The sequence below is a fragment of the Mytilus galloprovincialis genome, chromosome 1 (assembly GCF_965363235.1).
Source record: "Mytilus galloprovincialis chromosome 1, xbMytGall1.hap1.1, whole genome shotgun sequence".
Taxonomy (NCBI): Eukaryota; Metazoa; Mollusca; class Bivalvia; order Mytilida; family Mytilidae; genus Mytilus; species Mytilus galloprovincialis.
Genome location: NC_134838.1, coordinates 33,413,914 through 33,433,005, shown reverse-complemented (window position 1 = coordinate 33,433,005; position 19,092 = coordinate 33,413,914). Strand labels below are relative to the sequence as shown.

The 19,092-nt window shown below is 32.8% G+C and overlaps 2 protein-coding genes across 2 annotated transcripts; one reads left to right on the top strand and one right to left on the bottom strand.

The window, feature by feature from the left end:
• The first annotated feature begins 521 nt into the window (after window positions 1-521).
• Window positions 522-4,675, top strand: LOC143075353 (uncharacterized). Its single transcript, XM_076250778.1, has 2 exons — window positions 522-1,556; window positions 2,644-4,675. The coding sequence occupies exons 1-2, from the start codon at window positions 537-539 to the stop codon at window positions 4,231-4,233; spliced, it is 2,610 nt and encodes an 869-aa protein (XP_076106893.1). The 5' UTR covers window positions 522-536; the 3' UTR covers window positions 4,234-4,675.
• A 3,795-nt stretch (window positions 4,676-8,470) lies between these two features.
• LOC143075267 (uncharacterized) lies at window positions 8,471-17,108 on the bottom strand. The gene is made up of 4 exons (XM_076250667.1): window positions 17,052-17,108; window positions 12,053-12,137; window positions 9,851-10,014; window positions 8,471-8,565 (listed from the first exon to the last, which is right to left on the bottom strand). The coding sequence occupies exons 1-4, from the start codon at window positions 17,104-17,106 to the stop codon at window positions 8,522-8,524; spliced, it is 348 nt and encodes a 115-aa protein (XP_076106782.1). The 5' UTR covers window positions 17,107-17,108; the 3' UTR covers window positions 8,471-8,521.
• Between the last annotated feature and the right edge of the window lie 1,984 nt (window positions 17,109-19,092).

The window sequence follows — 19,092 nt, the reverse complement described above, 5'->3', positions numbered from 1 at the left end:
TCAGCGTCCTCTGTGTGTTGTTAAACTATGATATAAAACAAATACCAACAAGAAGTTTAGATTAAATAGAAAATGGATTCCCCATAGATATTCATGAATTGATTCATACTTACAGATCTTAAATGGTTTAAACGAACAAGTGTTCATACTATATGAGGATTGGTTGCTGACGGTCATTCCAATAACATATAAATTTAAAACCGGATGAATAGCACCAAAGTATTTAATAAAGTAAGTACGTTGTATATATTATGATATGTCTATCCGAGTATATCCTTTATATCTGATAAAATTTTCGTTATTGTTAGGTTTTAGTAGAGTAGAATGTAAGACAAACATAGTATCTATATATTTCTCTCGATTCAAAGACAATGTATGGTAATGAACAGTTATTTGTTTTCAAATAATGCATTGGAAAGGATAGATATTACCATGTCTTTATATTGACTTTTTATATAGAGGGCTATAATATTTGTGGCTCAAATAAGTTAAATTATTTTTTTTCATGTTCTTAGATGTTTACTGCGAGTAAATCCATGATGATATTTGTATTGCTCTTACTAAATGGTTTGCTTAGTAGAGGAGAACTGTTCGTACCACGTGAATATCCAGTGCAAGCTGATTACAAGGAAGTAGAATATTTAACGCGGAACATCTCAACCTATGAGAAAAAGGCTGCTATAGAACATCAATTGCTATACTGTCCAAGACAACCATTGTGTAACGGACTTGCAAGGTTTCAGTTGTGGTCAAATAATTCAAATAATTACATCAGTTGCTGCGATCAATGTTCCTGTACTTACGACGCGCCAGCAGACGAACATTGTCCAAATATTGATATTTCCAACACGTCTACATCAAAGACTTGTATCTACCCTCAATACAAACAATTTGGTCAAACAAATCTTACAGTTAGATATTCTTTTTACATGGTTGCAGACTGTGCAACAGACTTCAAAGACAGCGATATAATAAACAAATGCACATCAGACCAGCAGCATATCGATCTTTTTGATATTGACCTCTTCGTACCAGTTGCACATATCAATGAAACAATAGTGTACAAAAACATATATTGTGCAGTTTGTAATCATGAATATGAAAGCAACATACAAAGCTGGGATGCGTACGTCTTTTGTAATAATGGAACGCCATTTATAAATACACCATCAAGTCACAGAGAACTACTACAAGAAGTGCAATCATTCGAAAAGTGCAATATAAGGTTTTCTCATGGAACTAGAGAGTACGAAAAGTGCAACTGGGGTAAATATACAAAATGTAACCAAACGGGTTCTTGGACTAATTATAGCAAGACTATAGACCATGCTTGTAGTAATTACACTTCTGTGTATATGGGGCAATACAGAAATGTATTCTGCTACATGTGTAATACTGATAGACCTCCGAAAATGGGATGTACACAGCTTGATTTCATGGATGATAGTGGCCACGCTGTATTTGGAGCATTCACTGGTTTAATACGCTTAACAAAACATATTGCCGTTGATGAAGTTGACAAGTGTGGGGATAATGAAATCTACGATACGAATGAGGTAAGTACACAATATGCAAATATCATTTGGTTGCAAAGACACATCTAAGAAATCAAACTGAAGCAAAATTTGATAGTTTGTTTTTTTAAACGAAAAATAATTGTTACCCATAAGGATACTTATTTCATGAGCTGAAAATTCAATTTTTAAGTCTGTCATTTTAACCCTTAAACACACCGTTTTCTCTAAAAGCAATTGATAAATCACAAAAGAATATAAAAAAGTAAACTTCATGGACATCGATAACTAGCACTTTAATTATAAGGGTTGAAGTTCGTTTTGACGAAATTAGATTTTTAGTCATGTGAAAACATTTTGATCAGAATTTCAAATATTTTTGTGGAAAACCCCGGCTTTGTGATTAATTACTCATGTCGAACCTCGAGTGCAAGCGTTGACACCAACATTGAAAAAATATAGTTTGTTGGTCAATAAGGCAAATACCCTTCATATGCTACAGGACGAGAATTTAAACACTTATAGAGTACTATTAGATATAGAACGCTACAAAAGACACGACAGAACAAAATGTGAAGAAAATATAAAATACTTAAATCCAACGAATTGATGTTGTATGGTTGATATGTTTCTTATTATTTATTCTTAGTAAATATTTTTTGATTTTCTTGTCCGTATTTCATAAGGTATGCAATGCCCTTTCATGCACAACTGATTGGTATTTTTCTTCTAAAGAAATGATATGAAACAACAGAAAATTTACAAAATTAGGAACATCTGAAGCATACTTCCCATGTTAAAGTCAATGCTAGTGCTTGAGCCGTACAGCAATGTACAATTTACTTAGCTGGAGTTTTTTTACCCGCCAACTTATGTCGTGCCATATCATTTCGCCTTTGTCTGACATTCCGTCAATTTGCAAAGAACAATTATGTTATCTTTTTTCTTTAGGCATTCGTATATAATTTTTGTATATACAAGTTTACTATGATGAGTTCAAATTGAAATCTAACCCGCTAATGTTGGGTTTTGTTTGAATCCGCTAATGATATACGGTAAAACAAACCTTTCAAAGCTATGTTACAATAATGAAAACATAACCACCTGATAATTGTAAGTATTTTTGCAGGATGTGTGTCGTGAAGTTGTATGTCCTTCGTATTACGAATATAATCAGAATAATAATTCCTGTGAAGCAATATTCAGTGTCATGTCCAATCAAATGTATGAGATCTACTACAAAGCAATAATATCTGACAATACTTGTACCACTCAGTCCTGTTATATACAGTATGCCTCAGCAGTAGAGTTTGCGATTAAAGAAAGAATACAGTCAGATCTCACCGGACTGGTTCAGTGTGAGAAGAGTAATACAGAATGGTTCAGTAATGGTTTGACACAAAGAAACAGTTCAAAGTTCATCGTCATTATCAAAATAACGTTTGCAAAACTACATTCTCATGATCACGTGGACTACATTAACACTTTAGCCTCTTTGAATGAAGTTACGATGAGTTATAAAAACACACCTGTAACAGTTTATCTAAATATAACGTCAAGTATGGAACTGGAATATGATAGGACCATCGACAGACTTCATAGGACAATGATACCAGGAATATTTGAATGGAATTGTATGATGAGGTTTACAACCATAAGCATAGTTCCGGACTTCTTTTGTCCTAGAATTAAGTTTAGTGTGGATGAAGTTGTCCTTTCGGGAAGTTACTTTAAAGTACCGAAATTCAATGTAACATACTACTTCAGGGACGTGATTAAAAACGGAAACTATTATTTGGTCTGCGTATATTCATTCATGAACTTGATTCACAATATAACTGCGAGTAAGGTTATTATAATAGAAGACATTGTGGAAGAAATATTATCGCTCATATGCTCATTAGTATCAATAGTTTCTCTAGCTATAACGCTTGTTGTATATTTAGTTTTCAAGAAACTTCGCACTATTCCAGGAATAAACAATATGATGCTGTCTTTACATCTATTAATTGCACATTCGTTATACCTTTTTGGCTTTAATGCCACTCGGAACGATAAACTATGCTCAGCCCTTGGTTTACTGACGCATTATTTCTGGCTAGCGTCAGTTTTCTGGATGCACATGTGTACTGTTCATATGTTTAGAGTTTTCTTCAGTATGAAAATGAAACCGACTGTAAAACAATCAAAACGAGTTGTAATAGTCTACAGTCTCTATGCTGATATTATTTCAGGTCTGTTAGTAGCTTCTAATATCACATATCATTTAGCTAGTGATCAAAACAAGCAAACAACTGGATATTTAGGATACGGAGGTGACAAATGTTATATAACATTGACAGATATGATACTGTTTACGTTTGTAATTCCCGTTGGTATCCTCCTATCATCAAATATTGTTTTGTTTTGTTTGGTCATTTACAAGATTGAACATCTTCCAGAGGTGAATTCCAACAATGAGAAAGATAGAAATATGTTTGTCATATATGCGAAGTTGACATGTCTAACTGGGATAACATGGATTTTTGGATTTGTTTATCAATGGATCCCTGTACCGGCATTTTCATATATATTTATTCTTTTAAATGCATCTCAAGGATTATTCATATTCTTATCTTTTTGCTGTAATGACAGAGTTCGATTACTGATATCTTACAAATGGCGAGGTTTAGAATCACATGATTCTTCCAAACAGTCGGGATCATCTAAACAATCTTAATAGAATATGGTGATTCTTTACATGATTGTTAACTTACAACTTATAACCGAAATGTAAACGATTGTGGAATTGGTGTATTGATTTTAATATAGATATTGCCCTTATGCAGCTAAAGGAATCTGCAGAATCGTTAAACCAGTTTCTGGTTAGTCAGACGTGATTCGGCTGCATCAGAGTTTAAAAATAACATCAACATTGAAAGTGATATCAGTTATTTTATAACAGTGTAGTTTACCAAGATGTTAGCACTTAATATGTTTTTGTGTACTGACAATAGTTGTCTATAGATAACTTTTAAATAACATACCTGTTAATTTTCAGCTTAAACGCATTTTCATTCAATCGCTTTTGGTAGGACAGTAATGTATTATGTAGTGTGTGTATGTGTGATTTGACTTAATCTGATGTGTTTAAATATCAAATAAAATACATTGTAATGCAATTCTTGTTTGTTTTTTTTTATTGTAAGTTCCATTTTGTAATGGTAGATGGAAACGTAGCATAATTCTATATTACACTGCAATACATATTTTAAAACAGTTTGTTTGAACAAAGAAACAGAGATTGCAGCAGTTTAATCTTAAAAAAAATAAGTTTTCTCCAAATAAACGTTGATTTGTCATACGTCAAAAAATTATCCGGTCCTATGTAAGCAGTTGAATTATTTTCCTGTGATTTTCCGAGTAAAATTAATATTTTCTTGAATCTAAATAAGACTTGCACTTGTGTGTACAACATAAACATATATGTTTGAATCTGTTACGCCACACTTCAAGCAGTATAATTAATCATATCTAAATAAAACAAAATTTATTTTAACAAACGAAATCTAAGATTTTTTACTTACTTTAGCTAGCACAATTATCAAACTAGTAAGTTGATCATTGCTTTTAAGTATCTCCTTTCCTATATATATTTGCTTACCTATCTATAATTGTGTACAATATTCACTTGAATGTGTGTGCATAATTGTCGCATTGGCAATCAAACAAAATCTCCACATTTTATATAGTTCGTAATTGCAATATCCTGTAGTCTCTGGTAAACTGTAATGTGGTTTTGCTTTATACAGCTAAAATGGTCACATAAAAACAAAACAGTTGTCCTTCGGATTTTTCAAATGAAATAGAGGTGTTGCGAGATTAATTTTTGTCAATTGATCTTATTTTGCGAGATAGTATTATCTGTGTCTTCCATAATAGACGTTTACGTAGTAAGCAACATAATCACAATTGGAAGGTATTATTTGTTATATATGCACGTATCATTAAATTATTGAAAATTGACAAATTTCTGCTTGCATTTTTGAAGAATTAAAAAAGATTATTATTGCATTTCGTCTACTAAAGACTGATCAGTGACGCTCAGATCAAATAGTTAAAAAGCCAAACAAGTAAAAATTCTGGAAAGAAAATATCCAACAACAATACATGATTGGTGCTATCTGGATTTGTTTTCTCAAAATCGATCTATGACTTTCGAATAGCGGTCTACTACTGTTGCCTTTACTTATACCAGCATTAACACCGTAACACATCCAAGATACATATCAAACTATTTAAAGTAAATCAATTTTAAACCGATAAGGACAATATTCAAAGATTATATTACAATAAGCAGTTGCAATTGATAACACGTAGTAGTGAGATTCAGTTGTATTATTCATATTTCATTTTTTCTAGATATTTAAATATGTTCACAAATGTATTTTAGAGTCATTCTCTGTAAGCATTAAAGAATTTCAAATAAAATGAGAAATGCATTCTACAGGATTTTCTTTATTTTTATATTATGTGTTCGTCATGGTGCAGCGACATCAATTTGTTTTTAGATAATTGTAAAGAAAATATTGACGAAAAATTTTAACATAATTTTTCTTTCGTTTTATTCACTATGTTGAAAATATTCTTAAATCACAGTTATTAAGTATTTCAAAGTATTGTTGGATTTTCATATATACTTTCATCACTCTGATTTAAACAAAAAATTCTCTGAAACTGATATTATCAAGATGCTTGATTTCTTGATTGACAACATATTTATTACGTTCAGAGGACGTGTTTTTCAACAGACTGTCAGCATTTTTTGGTGGGGTTCATGTTGTTTATTCTTTAGTTTTCTTTGTTGTGTCATGTGTACTATTGTTTGTATGTTTGTCTTTTTTCATTTTTAGCCATGGCGTTGTCAGTTTATTTTTTTAAATATATGAGTTTGACTGTCCCTTTGGTATCTTTCGTCCCTCTTTTGTAAAATGAGTCTAACTAGCCAAATTGATATTGCTGGCTATTAATTGTTCTTTGTATGTTTCAATGTAGTTGTAAAATATGTATGTCAATTAACATGTGACACAATAATAAAATAGATAATCGGTATTATTTTATTGTTCATTGCTATTTTGGAAAAAGCTACGTAAAAAGATAAATATATCAAAATGCAATGTTGTATCATTGCTATACAGAAAAAGTCGAGTTTTCCGCATAAAAATAAACTTTGCATTATATGTTATCCATTCCATGAAGTTCTATACTGCGGTAAACCTGACTATATAACAAACCAAAAAAGAAACCCATAAAAGTGAACAAGACAGATTGGTCTTAACAAATATATACAAAATGTGAATAGATGATGCAAAACAGTATTAGCATTAGTACTTAAGCATTAAGAAATGAGCAACAGTCAACCAATAATACCAAAGACATATTTCTAAAGCTCTTTCTCCGTTCTCTTATTTTATTATTGAATCATTACTAAGAGTGATGCCTTATGAATGAATGCACTCCACAAACAGAGTAACATACACTAAACTTTATAAATTAGCTGGTATCGCTCGCAGTTTAATGTGAAATTCATATTGATTGCTAATGAAATATCTCATTGGTTTCCTTTTACACCCAAGTAAAAACTAAAAAAGTTATCAAGACTAAAGTGCATATTAAAACAGAGGATTCCCTATTTACCTGGATTTTGTACATAATTTTAGTATTTTTCACCAATCAATGACCGGGAAAATATATTGGTTGAACAAAAAAGGGCGAAAGATACCAGAGGGACATTTAAATTCATAGATCGTAAATAAACTGACAACGCCATGACTAAAAAAGAAAACGACAAACAGACAAATAATAGTACACTATACAAAACATAGAAAACTAAAGAATAAGCCATACGAACACCATCAAAACCTGAGGGTGATCTCACATGCTCCGGAAGGGTAAGCAAATCATACTCCATATGTGGCACCCATCGTATTGCTCATGTTATTACAAACCACGTGAAAAGTCTCATCCAGTAGATCCCATTCGTGAAAAAGGGAATAATATTGCAGTTACGACATGAGCAACAGATCTGATATCATCTATTAAACAGGTATTCCATAACGCTCAACCAACTCGTGATGGCGTCCGTAAAATTTACGAAGAGATAATTTCAACTTCACCATTTGTAACTATTGGTTTAATAGCTTCCGTGAGAGCAGCAATCCTCTATCAAGGAAATCTTGATAGTGAATACAAGTCCGGGAATGTCGTATCAATTGGGAGATATATACTCCGTATGCAGGCGCTGCTGGAATGTTGCTACATAGAAATGGAAATTGCACAATTGGGAGGCTGAAATAAAACTGGCTCAAGATTTATGGTCTCTTTGTTGTCTCAGTCACGCTGCATTATGTATTATTCATCAAAAACTAAACAATTGCATAGCTTCAATCTTTCAGTGACTTGTTAAATGGATAATTGTCAGTGTCTTCACTTTACTGAATTGACGATAAAGTATAAAACATTATTAGTATCTAGGTGGAATAAATGTTATTATTACATTAGTTGCAATGAATTACATTGATTTCCCAGTTAAATAAAAACCGATAATTTCACATGTGAAATAAACGAAGTTATTTCAATCTCTGACGTCATACAACAATAGGCGTTGTCAAGACGTCGATAACGGCGGATCAAAACAAATTACGAATGCGTAGAAAAAAGATATTATTCCTTACATGTATTACATTAATTTAAAAAAAAAAGCATTTGCCAATGTAATAAAAAGAATAACAAATTAAAGGCTTATCGAAGAATTCAAGTCGTGACCGAACAACACAGATAATCAACTCATGCGCTACGCGCAATCGTGAATTAGTGTGCTGTTCGGTCACTCGTTGAATATTTTTCTCTATTTGAATTCTTCGATTAGTTATTCTATAGGTATTTCAGTAAATAGTGTTTGTATATCGATAGATAGTTTGCTTGTGGCTGGGGATATACTGGTGTTGATTATTCATCCCGCCGCCTGGTTATGGATTCTGCGCAGACTGGTCATGTATGATTGGTGGTGGAGCTGGAATGAAAATAAATATAGAAACATATACATTGGGAACACATTTTGTATTACCTATGTGCTAGTTTTTATTGATTTGTGTACAGTTATTATCCGATGAAAATGGCGATGTTAAACTGATTTTTTTTTATGAAAACTTAGTTTTTCAAAATAATATTTTTATGGTTTTTCCTATTCAAACACGCTTTCACAATATATCTGTTAAGTGCTTTTTTCGAAGGAGGTATATGATGCCGCCTTGTTTTGTTATTTTGATTGTTTGTTATTAAGAGGTATTAACACAATATAGTGTGAACTAATTTTGAAGAATGGCAACTGTCTATAAGACCTATTAATCGGTATCGAAAAAACATCAGAAAAATCGACTTTGTGTTTACATAAGTTAAAAATCATTTTCGACAGTATAGTCTATCGAAGTGTAATTCAATGAAAACAATTCTTCCGTTACGATCATATTTAATATACTAAAATAAAGTTCTAATAGAGTAAGTTTCTGCAAAACATTGAATCACATTAAAAAGAGATAGAAAGGAAATCAAAACTGAATGTCGATGACCTTGAATGACCGACACCGTGAGAAGAAATCTTATCACATTTAGTAAAACTTATTCATCAGGAACTTTCAAAAAGCCAAAGATGTATGAGAACCGAAATATTTGAAGAGTATTTCAGTATTGGAATTTTGATCATAATTAGAATAGAACGTACAATATAGTAGTTACTTAAAGAAAACTGAGTTTTTATCTATTTTAGCCATCAATACAATCAACACAAAACAAAGCCTTACTTTCTAAGTTCGCCCATTTTCATGTCGACTCGACCAACTTTATTATTTGAAAGATAATTAAGCGTAAGAAAGATAAATTGTTAGCACTATATTTCGTTTAGATTCTATTGTATATGTGTTTTGCTAAGATTACATACTAAAACAAGACTTAGTGTATTTCGATCATTCATCCATGTAGAGTTTTGGAAATGTTTCTAAACATTTGTTTGAGAACAATAATATGCACATGTGGTTATCAATATTATGGAATTCTATGTGATTGTCATACAAGTGAGAGGTTTAGCTAGCTATAAAAATATGTTAAATCAACCATTTTCTACATGTCTGGAATATGACAGCTGTTTGAAGTTCGTTTTATGTGTTTGAGCTATTGAGTTTGTTTTTTTAAACGCCTTTCTTGAAATTTTCTTGAAGTTCGGTATGTTTTTTATTTTACTTCTTATGCATCAAACTGGTCTTTTTCTCATAAAAATGAAATCACGTGATAATTAGGATTACCTTGGTGTTGATGTTGCTGTTGTGTGGTATAAGCAGTTCCGCCAGTGTGCGGAGTGGTATGAATAGAAGTCGTCGTGGTAGTATGCTTTTTACACACGATAAGAATGACAACAATGATAAGTATAAAAATGATAGTTCCTGCTACGGCACCGACAATTGTAGCACTGAAAAAGCAAGGGTTAATAAAATATCAAAAGCTTTATAGTGATTATCAAATTGCACGTGGTGAATTAGAAACATTAAGAAATGATATGGTTCCAAATGATACTGCCCACAATTAAAGAAGGAATTTTATTACCACCGTGTCAGATTGATACGAGTGATATTATCATGTACACTGATGGTCAAAAGAACATGTTGAAGGAAATTAATATTAGCAATAAAAGGTCACCATCAGAGAAAAAACTCCAATTCGTAAAACTCTGCCATGGGATGGTTGACACGATTGACACGAATAACTACCTAATTTATTACATAACGATTTCAGAAAACCAAATCTGACAAAAATATACCATTGTCGTTCACTCAACAGGTTTCGAACTGTGGACAGGTATATACCGACTGTAGCCAGATGAAACTTGTTTGTGAGCCCTAAACTCTAGTGTCATAATCTAGGTGGTTAACATCACACATTTTGAAAAATTGTTAAAATCAATTACAAATGGCTTCACACAATAGATAAATATTGAGCACAATGACAAATAAATAACATAAACGCAATAGACACAACTCATCCTATATAAGGTACTCAGGGTCACTGAAATCTAGTTAATACTATTTTAAGTATTATTAATTATGGCATTGATAGGTGTTTCGTTTGTTTCATAATACAATCACAGGCATTGTAGAAAAAAACTGAAAATTATGAAAACAATTATGAGTTAGCAATAATATTCCGACAAAAGAACAAGGTAAGTAAAGGGCTATGCGTATCCCCTCTTCGGGTCTAATTGAAAAGTTTAAAGTTGAAGCTCATTCAAATGTAAAATTATCTGTATATTCTAATTGGTAACGTAGTACCTCAACTTGTAGTTTTGTGGGCTTATTTTCATGCAAACTCAGACCATAAAAACAAACAAAAGGAATACAATTCTACAATTGTATAATATTTGAAAAGAAATTCAAACCATCTTTTTTTTATGTTTTATACTGTTATATCCTATAGTGTGTAATTTATCAAAATGATTTACGTTGGTGCTGATATACTCAAAATATAAAACGCAATATTAAAACAAAGAGTTTACCTAAAATTTTCAAACAGTTTAAAAAAAATAAAATAAGCAGAACATTTCATTAAAGCTTGGCACATTGGTTTTAAAGACCTTGAGTTTACTTTTACGCCAATATGTATCATAAATTAAGTACAATCTATCAAACGATGTCACTTCATAGTCAATATATGTCGTGCCCACCATTAGGCTAGTATTTATTATGGACCCGTTTCGGCATAGACCAAATCAACCGATGAATTATCTCCAAACTCTTGCCCATGAGATAGATGCAGTCCTTGCATAGCTTGTGGCGCAGATGTTTACTCAAATCATTCCACATATCTTCTATTGGTTTTCACACCTGATGATTTAGATGGACAGTGCAGCTCTGTTTTTTTAAATGTTCTAGTTGGCTAGGAAGTCAACAAAAGAAAGGGCTATATGAAGCCGAGCTTTGTCTTGTTGGTATAGATGCAGGTTAGTTACGAGCAGCATATGCGGTGTAAAAACTGGTGTATCGAGAGGAGTAAAGATTGAAGATTTATATTTGCTAGGCAACTTTTTTTACTTTTACATAACAAAACAAATCAACAAATTTCTTCATAAAGGATATCAATGATATGAATATTAACTTGGCAATGGGCAAAGAAAAACCGGTACCTTTCTCCAAATAAACTATGCAAAGGAAGACACAACTGTCCATAGAAAGTATGTGTAAAAAAAATAGTAGCCCTCTATCAGAAACACAAATGAACGTTGCTATTTTCCCCAATAAAAAAATCACGTAAACGAGTATACCAAATAAGATTCAGGTCTCCAATTTACATTGATCACACAATGCTTGTGTTCTCCTCTACCTACCCTCTTGTCCGCCTACTTTAAATGCGTTCATTAATGCAAAGACAATCATCAGGGCTACTGAGAAATAAAACTTTTGAGAAATGTATCAAAAAGATGAAATAACCAAAGTAAAACATAGTATGTAACATACTCATCTGTACAGTAACATTGACAAACATCATAATCCAAGTCGGATGAATATTTGTAGTAACAGTTTTCACCACGAACTTTCAAAACTGAAAAAAAAAATAAAACGTTGTTAATATCACATAACAAATGTATTATTGTTTGTTCAACTAGTACTTTGTTAAATACATATAAAACTATTATGCCAGTCTGTTTTGTTCAAACATCGTTGTCAATATAATTGAATTTGATGCGACTGTCATACAAGAGAGAGGTTTAGCTACTTTAAAACCAGGTTTAGTCCACTGTTTACATACGAATCTACCTGTTCTGAGTCAGGAATAAGAATAAGAATAATTTTCCTCGGAGTTCGGTATTTTTGTTATTTTACTTTTAACAAATATTTAGCCAATCGCCATGTATGTAGTATTGTTTTAATGGTACTTTAAGTTTTATATAAATTCAGTCTTCTTGATATAGAAGTATGAATGATTTTCTTCAAACAGTAACTTCCAGCTCTTTGACAGTATACAAGTCCGCCACAGTTCAGTGATAAATATATTATATTTGAGTAAAACCGATAGTGATACAATTTGAAATTATTTATGTAAAGCCCTTCACATAAAGCAACTGCGTTAAGACAATTTCTTTAAAGTGAATGCAAAATTTGCTAAATGAACATTTCAGTTGATCGAGATCAATGTGTTCAATGAATGAAAGAGCATGCTAGAATAGATTTGAGAATTGAAATGGGGAATATGTTAGCGAGATAACAACCCGACCAAAGAGCAGAAAACAACCAAGCAGCCATCAATAAGTATTCAATACAGAGAGAACGTAAACCGTGTCATGCCAACAACTGGTTTTAGAATAAATAAAGGCAACAGTAGTAAAGCGCTGTTCGAAATTCATTATCGATTGAGAAAAACAACTCCGGGTAACAGACTAAAGCTGAGGGAAACATCAAATATAAGAGGAGAACAACGACGAAACAGAAACACTTAAAAGGCCAAACACAGAGTAAAGAACTTTAAGGTAACAATAGCCATTTTCTGACTTTGTATAGGACATTTTAAGACAAAATGGTGGGTTGAACCTGGTTTTGTGGCTAGCCAAACCTCCCACTTTTATGGCTATGTTAAATATAACACTAAAATTACAACATTACATGACAAGATTACAATACAAATAAATGGAAGAACATACAGGACAGAAACACACAAATACACAATACATAGAACTTTGCGACAGGCTAATAGTTATTAAGGTACCAGGCTTATAATGTAATACGCCAGACTCAAGTGCAAAGACTCTGTAAGTAAATCAATACCACTGCCAAAATATGCCATCTTTAATGACCTGACAACAGTATCGTAACTATACCTCGTCTGTTTAAAGGTTTTGTTGGCTTTTAAGGTTAATGCCGTATTTTTTTCTTTGTACAGAATATAACCATGATAGATTGGATGTGAAATACCTGAATGTATACCATGTCTGCATGTTGATTTATATTTACGAATGATGTCCTTGTACCGATGATAAAAAATTCACAAGTTTAATTGTAAACTGTCAAGATTGTATACCAGTGAGAGGATAAGCTAGCTATACAACCATTTTCTTCATAAGAAAAACGCCTGTACCAAGACTCTCCGTTTGGAATTTTCCTCGGAATTCGGTATTTTTGGATTTTTCTTTATATACACGAAAAGCTGCAATATTACAACGAATCAATATAAGAATAAGACAACTTAACTAAAAATTTCAAACTAAGCGAGTGTAAACAATTATTTAAAGGCAATTATATGGCCTTCAACAATGTAACAAAACAATTTACGAAAAACAAATTTGAGACTTGACATTGCATGCATTGTAAGTTTTTTTCTTTTGGACTATTGTAATTTTGATATATAAGTTTCAATATATTATCAATCAAATATCAGAACTTGAGTTAAATCGATGAACATTAGTTTGACAGTTATTGTCCCTTTACCAAAAAGTTAATCTATATATAAAATAAACTCTAAATTCATTGTAAAAGATCATATGATAGCTGTCACAATTTACAATTGCTGGATATTATGTTTGGTCCTTTTTTTTTTTATCAAATAGCTTTTCACGTTATAAAGGTGCTATAGCTACGAGACATATAACAAAAATCTAAAGTATATTTTGTTTGTGCAATCATTTAAGCCCCAGTCCCACTAGACCACGATCGCACCACGCTCACCGTGATCTAAAGTAAATTCAGATCGTGGTGAGGTCGCGGTATGAGCGGCATGAAATGTTAATTTTCGTTGCTTTCACGATGCAACTACGTCCTCGTTACGCTTCTACACCGATCCCGCTACGATTATACCACGTTCTCACCGCACTTATTCTGCGACATCACTACGCTTATCAAGATTTGTCTGCGCTCATCACGTTCTCACTACGACCATACCCAGAGTTATCCGATTGCAACACGATCTCACCACGCTTCTACTGCGATTATAGCACGTTCTTACCACGATTATACTACGTTCATACCGCGATCTTACTTCATATGTTCTCAGCAATAACGTCAACATCGTGTTCCATATAGATACTGTTCAATTCCTTATATTTCTGATTAATACGTAGATTTCTCGGAAACAACACAGTTATGCCACAAAAATCTACCAGAATACGTGGGTGTGGTGGTAGGAGTAGAAGTAGAGGCAGAGGGAGCTCAAATAGTAACGAATCCTGATCTAGAGATGTCGGACCGACCAATGCAACCTAAATCACAACCTACTGCTGGTCAACCAAGCTCAAATGACGATGTTTTAGTGAACGATAGCAGGGATGACACAGATGTGTCAAGCATGGTTAGGCGGTTGGAGAAAAAAGACAAGAGGTCCAAATTACATACAGACAAATAAAACATGGATAGCTTTTATATATTTTATGTGAAAATGACAATCAGCATGGTTGTCGTAGTATGAACGTAGTCAGGTCGTAAGAAGAGCGTGCTGAGGAAGGCATTGGCGTGCTAGAATCGTACTATGGTCTTGAACAGCGTGTTGTAAACATGGTATAGTCGTAGTGGAAGCACACCTTTGGATTGGTCGCAGTGAGAACGTGATGGTCGTAGTAACGTCACTGTGAGATCGTAGCGCAGTTTCTACGAATAGAAACACGCTCTCGCTACGATGGTACAGCGACTTTCGCGATCTTACCACGACCTTACTGCGATCTCACTTCGCTTCTACTACGACCTGATTTCGCCACGACCGCACCACGATTGTTTTGAACATGTTCAAAGTTGTCCACGCTCATCACGATCTTGAAGACCTCCCCACGACAAAATTTGCATTTTTTTCATAGATCGTAGTGCGATCGTGGCCTAGTGGGACTGTGGTTTTAGGAAAGTGAAAAAGCGAAATAAAAATTCACTTTAAGCAGCCAGTATGATTCAATTTTGTCAAAAAAAGCTAATAAACGTTAATGGTGAATTATTTAAACTTGCAAGTGAATAATTAGACCTCATTGGATCCGTTTTCATGTAAACTTCAGTTCAATGTATTTATGTTTTATCGCACTATGACCATCGGAGGTGTTTCGATGTCAAACTCGATATTTAATAAGATAGCATCAAGACTTAAATATACGTAACCACGAAACGAAGCTACATTTGATCGGGCCCATGCCATATACCTGTTTATTTTATACCTTTTGAAATTTTGATAAATGTTTAACATGGTTATTAATCAAATATAAAAATTTGAGTCAAATCGGTGAACATTTGACAGCTAGTGTTCCTTTCAGGTCGTAATATATCTTTGGTTATGATATCTAGTTAGTTTTAGCATTCATGGTTCACGTTAATCAAGAAAGCAACTTTGGACGTATGGCATTTCGGATTTCAAATGTTTGGCTTTGAGCGTTCCTGATGAAGGTAAATCCAGAAAAGCGCTTCGGAAGCATAGAATTATTAAACGTGTTGTTTTCAATTTTTTTATTCATTTATTAATTTCTGTTCGAAATTCTGTCGCTTATAATCAAGTGTAATTTGTAATTGCCCTAACAAAAATTCCGTCCTAGGTCAAGGTTTCCCCCGATTGTAACATAATCTTATACGACTTGTCATTGAAATTAATTGTCGTGAGAGATAAAAAAAAAAAAATAGTACATCAAGAACCGCATACCCTTGCAAAACCCTAGGAGCTATTCCGTTTTACTTTGAAGGGTGCAAGCAGTTGAGTAACTGGTTTTCTGTGTTTGGTTTTCACTTGCTGTTTGTTTTATGATGTTCATCGAATTTGGTGTCTTTCTGTCGTCAATGATAACGATAACATGCATTTGGCAACCGTTTTACAAGACTGTGTAGCAAATATAGCTATATCTTCTGTGTTGAACTATGATTTTCATATGTAGAATTTTGAAAAGAATTGGCAAAAAGTGGTATCATGCTACGAGCTTTTAAATTATAAAGCAATATATTTTTTTTAAAGAAGAAAGAAGACTGTCGAAATCCGAACTGTGCTGAAACCTTCTTAAAACCGCAAGCAAAATAAATGTTTTGTTTTTATTCCACTGTGAAATCTGTTATGTCTTCCGAGAATGGCATATGTTAAAAGTAACAGTCTAATTGTTTTGTAATACCAATCTTAAAGATAAATTCAGACCGAATAAATTAACGTAAATCTCTGGGTTCATGGGAAATGAAAATGAAAATGAAACATGTTTTCTGTTCAATACGATACTATTTCAAAATCTATGTGAAAGTTAACTATTTCAGAGTATACGAAGAACGGTTGAAGAAACTAATCAAATGTTGTACACATAAACATGACGTTATTTGTCGGTTTTAAAAAGATATTACAGAAAGTACTGCTGGTGAAGTTAATCAAAACGCAAGCAACGAAAAATTCAATCGTTTATATTAAACCATGTTAAGGTTAGGGTTTAATTGAAATTTAAACTTCTTAAATAATGCCCAAGTCCGAGATGACACTATAAAGTAATCGGTTAAATATTCAGGGTAAATGTTTATCATAACTTACCCCTTTTAATCATATTTAGAAGAGCACAGTACAAAATACGATGTACGAAATCCATGATATATTTTTTCCAGTGACTATAAGAATACAACTCAATTGTACAAACATACTGGGTATGAAAAATAGACTTTGCAGTTTAAATACTTTCATGCAATACACAATACACTGGGAGGTAATAAACATGTTTTACAATGGTTATTTATATTTTTTGTTTGCTATATTAATTACAAATTGAAAATAATGACAATAGAGCTATAAGCTACAGTGATGGACCACCTTGGATCGTTAAATTGTGTACACAGTACAACCTGCAGTTCAGAGGGCGGTGTTTGTACTAGTAGCAATCTGTAACAAAATTGAAAGATAAAAACATTGAAAACCATAAATAAAAAGCTTATGCATTGCACTATTAAAACATTTATAAAAGTCAAGAACGCATTAGCCTTTCTAAAAAAACAATATTCTGTAAAAAGAGGATACAAGAAGTAGAACAAACAGTCAGTTATTGGTTAAACCGTTATAGGGTGGCACTGCTTGAATGAAAAGATGGCCAGCACTAAGTCCACTATGCCCTCAAAAAAGCTATGAAAGGGCTGTACCAGTACGTCTATTGAACATTCTCTCCGTTCATTTAAACATTTAAAACGTTTAACTTTAATTTAAAATTTAAAAACATCTTGAAAACAAAGTAAAATGTATCCAGTTTTCATCCTGAAGTATAAGGTCCTTTTTGGTGATGGACGTGCAGTAGTTCCAGAATTATACTATTCCACAAGGTCATGTTTTTCTCTGACTGTTTATACTGTTTGAACACTGAATCCATTCGATGTTGAATATGTACAGACTGATATTTTAGTCTTAAATGCATGATTTTTTAATAGTTGTTATTAGCTATGAACTAGTTGTCTTTAACAGTAATGTAATAAGTGTTTTTATATTGTGTGGGTGTATAAGAACTCGTCCACGTCCAATCTGTGTTTTTGTTGGATACATTGTATATTTCTATTTCTATCCATCTGATGAGTTCAGCCTTTTTAAATGATTTTACTTATATTGTGCTATAACACCACTGTCAAGGGCAAAGGGAGGGTTGAGGCCTTCAGAAAAGTTTAATCCGTTACATTACGGGTGAGACGTACCCCAATTCAGGAACCTGTTATTCAGTGTTTGTCGTTTATTGCTGTGAAACATATTCGCTTTTCGTTCATAATTTTGTACATAAATTAGTCTGTTAGTTTTATATTTGTCATTTCGGGACCATTTATAGTTGACTATGTGGCATGGGCTTTGCTCATTGTTGGCGGTCGTACTGTGATCTATAATTGTTATTTTTTGTGTCATTTGGACTCTTGTGGGTGAAGGTTGGCTCATTGGCAATCATATCACGTCTTCCTTTTATGTATTCTACAAATTACAGGTAGTGATATTGCAGTGCAATACATTTCCTTACTTACGACAAGATTGTTCAGTGCTTAGACTTGACATTCCTCAATTCTAACAGCGGTTGATTTTACCAGTTCCATACTGATATAAAATTATAAACCGTGAATTCATACCTTGACCGAACTGCACTTTCTTTCATTTTAAAGTAGATATATTCCAAGATGACATTCATAATTCTATATTGATATTTCCCACTTCAAAGTTTATATTTCTCACTTCAACATCAACATCAACAGTTATCAGTTTTTACTTGACATCTTTTCTTAGTCAGAAATATCAGGATGGTTGTGAGAAATGTCAAGTTAGCAAGTATGAAATTTAAAACAACAGAATGTCGTTATCGGTATTTCGTACTATCCACAAGCAATTTCAATTCATAACAAAACTTATGTTAAATTTTCCGCTCATAATTTTTGAAATTATAAAGTTTATAAGGTTTCAACTCTCTCAGGTTGACCTCAGAACGATTTGGCTCAAATTGTTTTAGGTCCTTTTTAATCATATAACAATTTTCAAACTATTTCGGGTTTTGTACATCACTTGGGTTTTGAATATTCGGCTTTATGGCGTTCCTGATAAAAAAAACATCCAGAAAGCGTAT

What these genes read in the sequence shown, in the direction of transcription:
- LOC143075353 (XM_076250778.1), top strand. Translation starts at nt 537, where the DNA reads ATGATGATATTTGTATTGCTCTTACTAAATGGTTTGCTTAGTAGAGGA. An exon ending in AAATCTACGATACGAATGAG is followed by an intron (nt 1,557 to 2,643) that starts GTAAGTACACAA and finishes GTATTTTTGCAG; the next exon opens with GATGTGTGTCGTGAAGTTGT.
- LOC143075267 (XM_076250667.1), bottom strand. Translation starts at nt 17,106, where the DNA reads ATGGATTTCGTACATCGTATTTTGTACTGTGCTCTTCTAAATATGATT. An exon ending in CAATGTTACTGTACAGATGA is followed by an intron (nt 10,015 to 12,052) that starts GTATGTTACATA and finishes TTGCTTTTTCAG; the next exon opens with TGCTACAATTGTCGGTGCCG. An exon ending in ACAGCAACATCAACACCAAG is followed by an intron (nt 8,566 to 9,850) that starts GTAATCCTAATT and finishes TTTTCATTCCAG; the next exon opens with CTCCACCACCAATCATACAT.